The 12239-nt window shown below is 35.3% G+C and overlaps 1 protein-coding gene across 1 annotated transcript in view; it reads right to left on the reverse strand.

Annotated features, from left to right (window-relative positions):
* tcerg1l (transcription elongation regulator 1 like) overlaps window positions 1–2855 on the reverse strand; it is a 110897-nt gene extending 108042 nt beyond the window's left edge. Inside the window, exons 1-2 of the mRNA XM_051124700.1 lie at window positions 2338–2855; window positions 1219–1553 (exon numbers count right to left, since the gene is read on the reverse strand). Of these exons, the coding sequence (XP_050980657.1) occupies window positions 1219–1485 (267 nt within the window). The 5' untranslated portion in view covers window positions 1486–1553; window positions 2338–2855. The remainder of the gene's footprint in view (window positions 1–1218; window positions 1554–2337) is intronic.
* Between the last annotated feature and the right edge of the window lie 9384 nt (window positions 2856–12239).

The raw sequence follows: 12239 nt of genomic DNA on the forward strand, positions 1-12239 counted from the left end.
GAAGGAAGCATTGCCAAAATAAGATTTTATTCGGATTTTAGTCTATGTTTGTTTCCTTTGAGATCTTCTAAATGCTCTCCTGCAAGTTTACAAACTATACACATGTAAAATTTATAGTCTTTTCTTTAAAAATTGACCAAAGATATTTATGACTCATCTTTTTTCCACAGAGCTGTGGAATTAAATAATATATTTTCTTTCTTTTTTTCCCCCAAATAAAAGGCTCTCGAATGTTTCTCTTCCTAGCATCTCAAAAGAAAGTAGCAAATCATTACTCACAGGTATGATGCAAACTAAAGGCTTCTGGCTGTTTAAAAAAAAAAAAAAGCATTAGCCCTTTAGATTCCTGCTTCAATACGAAATCATGTTATCAAATCAACACAGGAAAAGAAAATGGCACTTGGAGTGTTTGATGCATCAAGGTGATATCTTAATATCTTTAATGCGAGATCATGCAATATTTGTTCTATTGCAATACTGACTACTGAACTGATTCACTCATATAAAGAATCAGCAGGGTACTGAGTAATAAGTTGAATAGTACTCCATCTAAACATTGCATTCATGTAATAAATGTAATACTTTTCAGGACATTTCAGCATTAAAGACATAAACTATATTATGGACACAATCTTATCCTTACAGACAATTATAAAGCATTTTAATGCCATTATGCAACTCTGCAGGGATCCTAAAGCCTAACTCTCAAGCTACAGAGTACAAGCCAAAAACTTTTACAACAAAACTTTTCAGCAGTCATAGTGAAAAGAAGCCCCTAGGAGTTAGTTTTTCATGATTTGATAGCAAATGCTTCTTGTGCATGTGACTTATTAAACATACATTTTTATATTGCCATGCACAACATATCGAATATCCACATAAATTCTGATAGATTTATAATAGAAGGTATGGGTCTTTGAAAAGCAACGATGGTTTCCAAAACATGGGGGACTAAACATCTATTCTATATATTGCTATCTGCATTGTTATATTCATTATTATGACTATTATATATTTATCAGTTGGATTTTTTGGTGTCTTTACAGAAACAGAGCCTTAATATGCCAAGTAAGCAAATGATGAGAAACCTTTATAGACTAAGAGTTAGTCCTTATATTTTCCAAGGATCATAAATTCATTCATTCATTCATTAAATAGAAAGAAATAGCTCTTTTAAACTCTATAAAATGTTTCTATTCACATTTGAAGCTCTGTTACCTGAACACTGGGCAGACTGAACTGACTGATGGTCGAGGGTTCCGCGGCGGCAGCGCGCATCACAGGCACAAAGGGATCGCAGGACATCTGCCATCCCGACACCGTCTGAATCACCGGAGGAGGGCGAGAGGAGATGAGCACCGGAGGAACGCTAGAACCCACCCTACACAGTCCGGAAGTGTTCGGAACCATCCAGAGCCACGGAGGAGCTTCGGCGCTCACATGCCACAGCTGAGGCTGAGCTTTAACGCGCTGGACCGGGATCATTCCTGCTGCATCCTATTAGCTCGAAAGAAGGACGGATGAAGACAGAGGAAGCTGTCCGTGCGGTGACACTGATAAAAAAAAACAGACAGCATACAGTTATCTGCACCCCAGCGTCTCCTGTTGACAAAATAGATGGTTGTATCATATTTGTGTACATATTTTAGCACATGCTCCGTAATTATACATGACTGAAATATTTAAATGCACGGCCAAAACTCAATCGAGCTCGTAAGAGCCTGTGTAAGCCAAAGTTATCGTTGGGAAATCTTGCTGTAAACATACAAAACTCATTATGTTCAGGTAGTTGAGAATCAGAATATGAAAAAAGTATGCCCAGTGAAACATAATAAACAGGCTCCCCTCCCAAATTCTGCAGCACATGCATGCGCATGGACTAAAACAGGTGGATGCAACGCATTTTTTTTAGCCTAAATGAAAAAGTTATTTTGGCTCGTTAACTAAAATAAGCCAAAACAAGACATCGCCTAAATAAAACAAAACATGTTTTTTACTGCGCGACCCAAAAGTCTCTGAAAGTTGATGCATATATTACAAAAATTGCATACATGATTTTAACTGCATAACCAGAACTTAAACATCACCACAACACTTGTTACATTCGCCTATTTTCTCTACAGATAGGCTAGTTTTAAACATTAAGTTATTGTCATTAAAATCAGAATGTGATAAAAGCCCACTGAAATACGATAAATAAGCTCCCCTCCCAAAATTATGCAGCACATGCATGGACCTAAACAAGTGCAAGCCACATCAAGAGCTTTTCTGTCGAACTTAAACGGAAAAGTAATTCTGGCGTTTTTAAGATGCATTAAACATTGGATGCAAACTTACAGTTTGAGGTGTTTCAAAAATCCCTTTAGTTCAGCATAATTTGAGTCTGTTAGAGTTTGAAAATAGTGCAAAAAATAAACAGATGAATTAAAAATAAAACTGTATCTGAAGACGAATATTTTTAGGAATATCCGGTAAGAAATGTTTCCAAAGTGTCCAAAGCGCAGAGAAAACACGGATCTCCGTGTGTGCGTTTAAGCGCCTTGAATCGCGCTCTCCATGTGCACGATCACACTGGTGGGTTGCTCATCTCGCTCGCAAGCGCTCCGTGGGAATCTCGTGGAAATCTGTTCACTGTCAAGCCGATGATTCTCCAGCCTCCCGCAGTGGTGCCTCGTAAAGCATCTCAAAATCATCCCTCATTACATTATAATCCTCTGCTTCTCATTCAGGCTTGTAGAACTTGTGTAGCCTATGTTATGTAGACAATCCTCGTTGATGAACAGATACGACTGTGTTTCTGCTCTGATGAAAGTCCTCCTGGCAGTCCAGACCGGGTGCATTTGCTTTCTGAGCGGATCTGATGGCGCTGTGCGCAGCACAACACAGTGCGTCAGAACGCGCAAAGACGCACAATTCGCACTCTGATGATCGGGGATGATTAGAATATTGTGAGTACTGTTTTAATCTGTTAACACTGATGCGATTACCTTGTTTAAAAACATATATGCGAGTGCATTTAACCCTCATGTCCCGTTTGGGGAACCACAGTGGTTTTTATAAACTTAATTAAAATGGACATAAAATCAAATATCTGAAAAGTGCATTGCATACTGAAGCTTTAAACTTCAAATAAGTTAACTTAAATAATCTGTGGGGTCAGAGAATTAAAATGATTTAAAGAGAACAATTATTAAACTATTAAAATGCTTAATTAAACTTAAAAGTATTTGACTTTATTGAACAAACAAACAAACAACGTGCTAAAATCTAAACTTCTGAAATCACAGTTATTTATTTTAATCTATTGTCACTTCTGTTCATAAAAGGGCTGAACACAAGCAGCTTTGTCATCATTACACAGTTGTACCAGAGGAAATTTCTTAGTCTACATGGGGAGCCTTCGAATATTGCCTTGGTCAATGGGGGGCCTCGAAGTCAAAGAGCTTTTCTTTTCTTTTTCCTTATCAATCAATCCTCTATGGTGACTTTGAAGCACAAGTCATCATATTTTTCTTATACCACCAGGGGGGATGTTTGAACAGTCGTATAGAGGGAAATTGAGGTTATCTAAAGTTTTTTTTTCTCTCTCTTTTGCCCACAACTGGGCGTCTCACGGTGGGTGAATCAACCCTGACTCCTGTGAATGTCACAAAACGCTGTGTGCAAAGAAAAACGATAGCAGAAGTGGATTTGACATCCACGTCTGAGTTTGGAGTCTGATGAAATGGTGTAGTGGCTCAAGGCTGGTGTCTGGAAGGTTGCATGTTTGAATCCCACTAGGTATAATCCTTTAAGTGCAAATAACCCTAGGTTTATCCAGATCTATTATCTTTGTAAGTGACTTATTAGAAATTTCTTCTTTTCTTCTATCAGCAAAAAAAGTTCCATATAGATCTCAGTAAAATTTACCCTGCCATTCAAAAATTTTAGGTATAAGATTTTTCGTATGTTTTTTAAAAAAAAAGTCTCTGATGCTTACCAAGTAATATAATATAATTTATTCCTGTAATGCAAAGCATCAGTACCTCAGTTTTCAGTGTTACATGTTGACATTATAATTGTCTTTACTGTCACTTTTGATCAATTTAATGCATCCTTACTGAATAAAATTATTAACTTTCAGACCCCAAACTTTTGAACAGCAGTGCATATGTAATAGTAAACAAAGATTTTTTTATAGTTTCAGATACATTTCAAACATAACAACCGTGTCCTTCACCAAAAGTCCTGGTTCTTCATGGTGCTTTTGTGAATTATTTATCATTTATAGTGATGATAAGCGGTCCAAATCGATTTCTAACTAGGGCAGGTTCTTGGAGTGAGAGCTCAACAATTTGATTTAAAATTGAGGGAACCCTTAGGCCAAGACTTCCTAATTTTCTCCAACAAAAATCTTGATTTTCATAGCTGTGTGGTCTCACTCCTCAGGCTTTCCAACAGTTCTGTTTCATGTCCTTTTAAAAATGGATCTGCGCTCGTAATTAGGGACTGTTGCCCCTTTCGTTCGTCCTCCTAGATTGGTTGGAGAGAAAGGCTGGATGCCCGCGGCCGTCTGTGGCACAGAATATGGCCCTGCCGGTGCTGTGGCGATAGAGATTATTTGACTGGGGCTGTTCTGTTGTGATATTCCAGTTTTGGGGTCTGCCGTAGGAGTTGTTTGGATCATCCGCCGCTATTTCTCCGAAGGGAAAATCTGGATGCAGAAATGAAATTTTCCAACCATTTCTGATTGGTTAAACCTTACCCTCAATCACACAGTGTGTCTAATGCCTGAGGCCGGTCTTACTTTAGATTCTGTGAGCGTGAGGAAAGCATGTCAGAATATTTTGAGCATTACAATATTATTCAGAAAGCAGGTGCCACAATTGTCACCTTGGTTACCTGAGCAACAGCACAAGCTGATAGCGAAATTATGGACGCATGGACATTCATTTATATTTTAATAGTACCAAAAAGAGACACGATCCCTTTGTAAATAGTGTCTTACCCAGAGGAACTGGCTTGGCGAGCACCAGAAAGACTATTGAAACATATTGCCTTGACATTGAACGGCTTTGGGCTATTTGTTTCGGAGAAAACATGAATGTTAATGCCCTCACAGCTGGACAAATGATTATGCTAAGACAGGACACATGGTGAGGTTAATTACAGGGTCAATCTGGTGTATTTATGGACTGGCCTGGATGCAATTACATACTCTTGTAAAATTTAAGAATATTTAATGCACAGCGGAACTTGTTCATGAGAATGCGTGTGTGTTTATATAGTAACAGAATTACACAAAAGCTCTGCTACTGATTGCAAAAAATATGCAAAATTAAAATTGGGAGTATGTGGTTTCTGTGTCATCCATGCCACCATTCGGAATTGGAAAAAATTTCAAATACTTCTCCCATATGTCATTGGTCAGACAACAACAACAACAGCACAAGTCTTGCCTGAACTTTAAATGGGATATTCAATGACGAAAAATGTACAATGAGACTTCAAGGGGACATATGATGAAAATCTTTCCCCAGCAGTGTTGGGGAAAGTTACTTTTAAAAGTAATGCATTACAATATTGATTTACTCCCTAAAAAAGTAACTAATTACATTACCTAGTTACTTTTTATAGAAAGTAATGCGTTACTTTTTAAATCTGGGCAGGGCTTGCTTGTTTGTTTTTAAATATAAAAAGTTCTATTTTTGGCAAATGTAAAAGCCTTTTCACACCAAAAGCCTCAGGCTTTGAGAAAATTAAATTCACGTCTATACAGTAGACCGCAAAAGAAAAAATTGTCAACTCTTCAGCAATAAAGAAGACCAATAAAGGAAAACAAATCTTGAGTAATTTTTGCTTATTAGTATGGCTAAATTGGATAACTGAAGGTCGGCAGCAAAGACATCGGTTAATAAAATGGGATTCAGTGCATAAAGGATATTTGTATTATTTAACATATTTAATTATTGCAGTTTTGCATCATATTCTGAGCTGAATTTCACTGTTTTTATTTATTTTGAGGAATACTGAATCTTTTTTGTGAGCGAGATGAATTAATGCATGTTCACATTTATTCTAACATCTTACGATTTCTCTCAACACGGGACAGGAGAGTTTTTAAATCAATAAATGGGGGAAAAGTAATTGGCGTTACTTATTTGAAAAAAGTAACTCAGATATTTTCTTGTCAATTAAAAAGTAATGCGTTACTTTACTAGTTACTTGGAAAAAGTAATAATATTACGTAACTCACGTAATGCGTTACCCCCAACACTGGTCCCCAGTGTATCTACCAACCAAGAAAATGTGACAATCCAGGAACTTTGTTTTGGTAAGCCTTTCTCTGCAAGCATGTGACAAAACAAGCCGCTCAGATTTCACTTCAGCTGTGATGTAGAAAGGGGATCTTATTATAATATTACCGCCTCTTAATCTGCATGTTTTCACCCACAGTGTCGTATTCTGTTTTCGCAAGCGACAACGGTGTACCATTTCTAGCAACATGGCAAAAGTTCAAGCAAAGCTGTCTTTGGTTGCACAGACGAGCACAGAACACAATTTAGAGTCCCAGCCTTAGAGGAGGCAAGAGAGCAGTGGATTTATTGATTTATTTACTGTATATTACGCTGCTGCCACACAGATCTAATATGAACATACGATTTCTTTCCCATCTTTTTACCTTCACATACACAACAGACTGTTTTTGTAACTTGTAACTGTAAACTTATGCGTATTTGACAGTTTAAGTGCAATAAGACATGAAAGAGAAGTTTAGTTTAATACTCAAATGCTGTATGACAGCCGCTAAACACTGTATCAGAAGCAGTTTTCATGTCCGTGGGTTAAAGCAACCCCAGTAACATGACATTTTTTTCTTTTGGAATGTAAATTTTACCAGGGGAACACTGGCAAAAATGTGTATTTTACACCACGGAACACGATTTTTAACAGGGGAACTCCTCGAAACGTGATCGGATTAGCTTTGGGCTAGGTTGGAGTAGCAGTTGGCGGGTTTTATGTGAAAGCCTGGCAACCCTGATCAGAAGTTTAAACTAATATGGTTTAAAACGCATGATTTCAGTGCGATAGACATGATACTCAAAACCAAACAGATGTTTTTTTGGTATCTGAGGTAGGAGGTGTTATATGCATTTAAAGAGATATGCATTAAAACAGTCTGTTTCTGCATCCACTAAAAATAGGCATTTTAAAAATGATATATTAAATGATCTGTGGGGTATTTTGAGCTGAAACTTCACTGACACATTCTGAGGGGAGCTGAGGTTTATAATACATATTGTAAAAAGGGGCATAATAGGTCATCTTTAAGTGGGTGTTAGCAGTATGGAGTGGAAAAGAAGTTGTTAAAAGTAGAAGAGCTTCATGACATCAGCTGAAAGGAAAATGGTTTCAAGTTATTACATTTAATTCTTCACAATAAGACCAAGAAAGTGCATTATGGGTCAACTTTTGAGGTCATATCGGAATGGCATGTGAGTCATGTCGGAAAAGTGCATGTCCACTAGAATATAACAAGGTTAAGGGAAGGAAGGATGTATAGATGGATGGATGGATGTTTTGAAAATATAGCATATAGCATCTTACAAATAAAGGTTCTTTATTCACTGTAAAAAAAAAAAAAAAATGCTATTTTCTTGAAACAACATAAAACCCCTTGTCAGACCAACAAAATTACCCCAAATGTTGTCCTAACTAGTCAAACACAGTTGTCTGAACAAAGAATTTCATATTATTGAAATGTTAAGGCTTTGTGAGTTCCCAGCATGAATAAACTATGCAGTTACTGTTACAAGATTATTGTATTGCTGTTTTCCTGACTAAGTTTAAACATTTTGTTGTTGTTTTTTCATTATTGTCAGTTATTTGCTGCACTGTGATGTAAAGAGCTCATCTTTTTAAAATTTTTTGATGGCAACAATTCTTGAGGTTTGTGTGTCTAGTTTTGAGCCTAGAGTATGTTCAACCACTTATATAGGTCTACATATTAGACTAAGTTATCCACTAAGGTTTCTATAACAAATCACTGTTTGTCATTTGCAAATAAAAAATAATTTGACACATAAAAAGATAAATTACCTCAATGACAGTAATTGTTGTTTCAGTTACTGTTACAAGACTTTTTCTATTAGCAAAATAAGACAATCAGCATTGCATGAACACAAATTTATGTTGGCTATTTTTTTGTAAGAGTGTAAAACACAAGTGCCAATGTCAACATGTTGTTAAGTGACGGTCAATAGTTAAAGTTATAATTATTTAAATTATTTAAAGAAGAGGGCCTCGCTGCAAGATGACTAAAGTTATTTAAAGTAAACCATATTAAAACAATTTAATTAAAATGCCTTTGCAAATTAATTTATTTACAGTTAATTATTTTAATCTATTAAAAAAAAATGAAACCAAGCATATAAACAACAAGTGAAATGTGTATAATGGCTATAATGTTGAGTTTATTTGCTATTCATAATGCTTGATGGAGTCATAGCCTGAGGATACTACTCTTCCTGAACCTGGTCATTTACATGTGCACTCTGATTATCTTCAAACCTCCATTATAGACCTCTCTTGGGAACCAGTTAGAGGTTTTCCCTCTGCTCTGCTTGTTTGTTGTCATGCCAGATTCTGGAACAGTATAATGTTCCCATCACTGGTGCTGTAATACAAAAGTGCTTGTTCATACCACAGCTGCTGCAGGCACTGGAAAATTGATGTACCGCTTCTCCTCTTCAGGAAAGTGTTGATTGTGCAGTCAGGATCCTCTGACTTCTAGGATGAAAACATAGTGATGTGAAAGGATTTGTGTTGTGGCGTAATAGTTAGAAGAATAGTTCTATCAAAATGAGAAAACAAACTGCCGTCATGTACTTATGTCGTTCCACATCTGTATGACTTTCTTTCTTCTTTAAAACATTAGGCTGAAAATTCAGGGCTTGAATGGGTTCAAGTAGCTCTGGATAAATAATTAATAAATGGAAAAATTCAGCAAAGATGCATTAAATTAATAATTTTAAGCACAATAAGACATGAAAGAAAACTTAGTTTAGTACTCCCCTTGGAATGTAAATTTTACCAGGGGAACCCCACTAAAAATGTGTATTTTACCCCATAAAACAATTTTTAACAGGGGACCCCCCTTGAAATGCGACTGGGCTAATTGTGGGCTAGTTTGGAGTAGCAATTGGGCGGGTTTTGTTGTGAAAACCTGTCAACCCTGATCAGAAGTTTAAACTAATATAGTTTAAAACGCATAATTTCTTTTTTTTTTCTCCAGCCATAAAGAAATTATGTTTTTTGAGTTAAACATTTCAGGATTTTTCTCCATATAGTGGACTGATATGGTGCCCCGATTTTGAACTTCCAAAATGCAGTTTAAATGCGGCTTCAAAAGGCTCTGAACGATCCCAGCCGAGGAAGAAGGGTCTTATCTAGCGAAACCATCGGTTATTTTCACAAATACAATTTAAATACTTTTTAATCTCAAACGCCCGTCTTGTCTTACTCTGCCTGAAGTATTCTGGCTCAAGACAGTTAGAGTATGTCGAAAAACTACAATTGTATTTTCTCCCTCAACTTCAAAAATCATTTCAAAATCATCCTACATCACTGCAGAAGTACCGACACAGTCTTTGCAAAGTGAACATGCAAAGAAGATCAAACACCCTTAACAAAAAAGGGTAAAACAGTGCAATATAAGACCATTTTGATGTTGAGGGAGAACATGAGATGGGAGTTTTTCGACAGTCCAGGCAGAGTAAGACAAGACGAGCATTTGATATTAAAAGTATATAAACTGTATTATTTTTATTAAAATAACCGATTGTTTTGCAAGATAAGACCCTTCTTCCTCAGCTGGGATCATTTATAACTGCATCTGGGATCATTTGGAGCCGCATTTAAACTGCATTTTGGAAGTTCAAAATCGGGGCACCATATCAGTCCATTATATGGAGAAAAATCCTGAAATGTTTCCCTCAGAAAACATAATTTCTTTATGGCTGAAGAAAGAAAGACATGAACATCTTGGATGACAAGGGGTGAGTACATTATCTGTCCATTTTTGTTCTGGAAGTGGACTTCTCCTTTAATGATGCTGAAAATTCAGCTTGCATGATAGAAATAAATTACATTTTAAAATATATTCAAATAGAAAATGTGTATTTTGAATTGTAATAATATTTTACAATATCACTGTTTTTTTACTGTATTTTTAATTAAATAAATGCAGCTTTGGTGAGCATAAGAGACTTGTTGAGAATGTTAAAAATCTTACTGACAAAAGTAAGGACACAGAGTGTAAACATGACAGTTTCATATTAGTATTTTAGCATTTGCAATCTTTTGAAATGTTAAACATAAATTGTGTTTGACCATTAATCCATCAAACAGCATCTTGAAGCAGCACAAAATTAGATTTTTTTAGACAGTTTTTTTCCTCCTGTATGCAAAGTACAGGTGGTTGAACAGCAGTTTGGTGTGACATGCAGACAGGTTGTGATTCCTTTAGGGACATCTTCCCTGCACTCTCTCGCTTTGCCCATGACAACGTGTCTGACACCTTAAAACACCACACCTAAACACCACACACCGATCCAGCGTGCCTGTGTGTGTGTTTGTTTCAGCAAATGTCAATGTCAGTCCATTTATCTCCATTTTGTCCTTGAATAAAGCTTGTTTAAGGACATTCGAATGCATGTTGTGTGTGACTCTGAGTAAGAAAGCACTTTACTTCTTATTATACTTTCATTATCGTGTCTCAGAGTTTTGCAGATGTTCACGACAAATTCCTATCTAAGCACGCCTGTACCAGTAAGTGTTTGTTTTTGTGAGGTAAAAATGTTTTTTGGGCAATTAAACATAAAAGAGGACAGTCGTAGAGAAATGTGTTTTGTGCAGATAACTGCTTCAGTGCTTTTCCGTATCCCTTGCCACTTTGAACAAATTGCAGCCTGACTTTATTTGGGAAAGGTAGGTGGCTTTGCCCGTATACCGACCTATAACTGCATTAACCGTTGTGTTCAGGACCCGAGTCGACTCTGAGTGGTCCTTGACTCTGAAGGCTAGGTGACACCTCTGCCATGTGGAAAGACAGGTTTGATAAATGCATCCATTAGGAGTGGGAAACAAAAGGGGGATTTTTGCCCATGTGATAATGAAAGCAGGGAAATTATGATTCAGTGTAATTATTAAAGTCAGAAGGGTAACTGTGCATGTGTTTTTATGCGCATTCCCAACTGAAATAACTAGTTTAAACCAGAATGAATTTTTATATTCATCCAAGCTGGCTAGCTTATATAACTAGTAGATAAGCCCATGGTTTTTCAGCATAACTTTGGTTGACTAGCATGGTCACATCAGTGAATTTGGCTGACTGACCAGTGTTAGCTATTAAACTAGTTGATAAGCATTATTGATGCATAAATAAATGAATAAAAAAAAAATCTTATTATTATTATTATTATTATTATTTTTTTTTTAAGGATTCTGTGTTGAATAAAACGTTCAAAATGACACCATTTATTTGAAATGGAAATCTTTTGCAACATTATACATTTTTCTGTCACTTTACTGTCCTTACTGTCACTTTTGATCAATTTAAATAATGAATCATTGCTGAATAAAAGTATTAATTTCTTTAAAAAAATACTGGCCCCAAATTTAAATAAACAAAAACAAACAAACAAACAAACAAACAAACAAATAAATAAATAAATATTATTATCATTATTATTAATAGTCAGGATTTGGTGATAAATAAAAAGTTTAAATAATGAATCATTGCTAAATAAAAGTATTAATTATATTTTAAAAAAAAAATTAAACAAACAAAAACCAATAAATAAACAAATTAATTAATTAATTATTATTATTATTATTATTATTATTATTATTATTATTATTATTATTATTATTAGTCATTTTTCTGTCACTTTACTGTCACTTTTAATCAATTTAAATAACAAATCATTGCTGAATAAAAGTATTCACTTCTTAAAAAAAAAAAAAATTACTGGCCCCAAATTTTTTAATAAATAAACAAACAAGCAAACTAACTAACTAACTAACTAACTAACTAACTAATAATTAAATAAATAAATAAAATTACATACAAGAACATGCTATTTTGGTATCAAAATCATTTCTATTTATTTTATTATTATTATTGTTTATTTATTTTTTTAATCACAAAAGTTATGCATAAACAAACCATAAACAGGTTTGGAAGAGTATGAAAAGGA

Source organism: Labeo rohita, chromosome 12 (assembly GCF_022985175.1).
Source record: "Labeo rohita strain BAU-BD-2019 chromosome 12, IGBB_LRoh.1.0, whole genome shotgun sequence".
Taxonomy (NCBI): domain Eukaryota; kingdom Metazoa; phylum Chordata; class Actinopteri; order Cypriniformes; family Cyprinidae; genus Labeo; species Labeo rohita.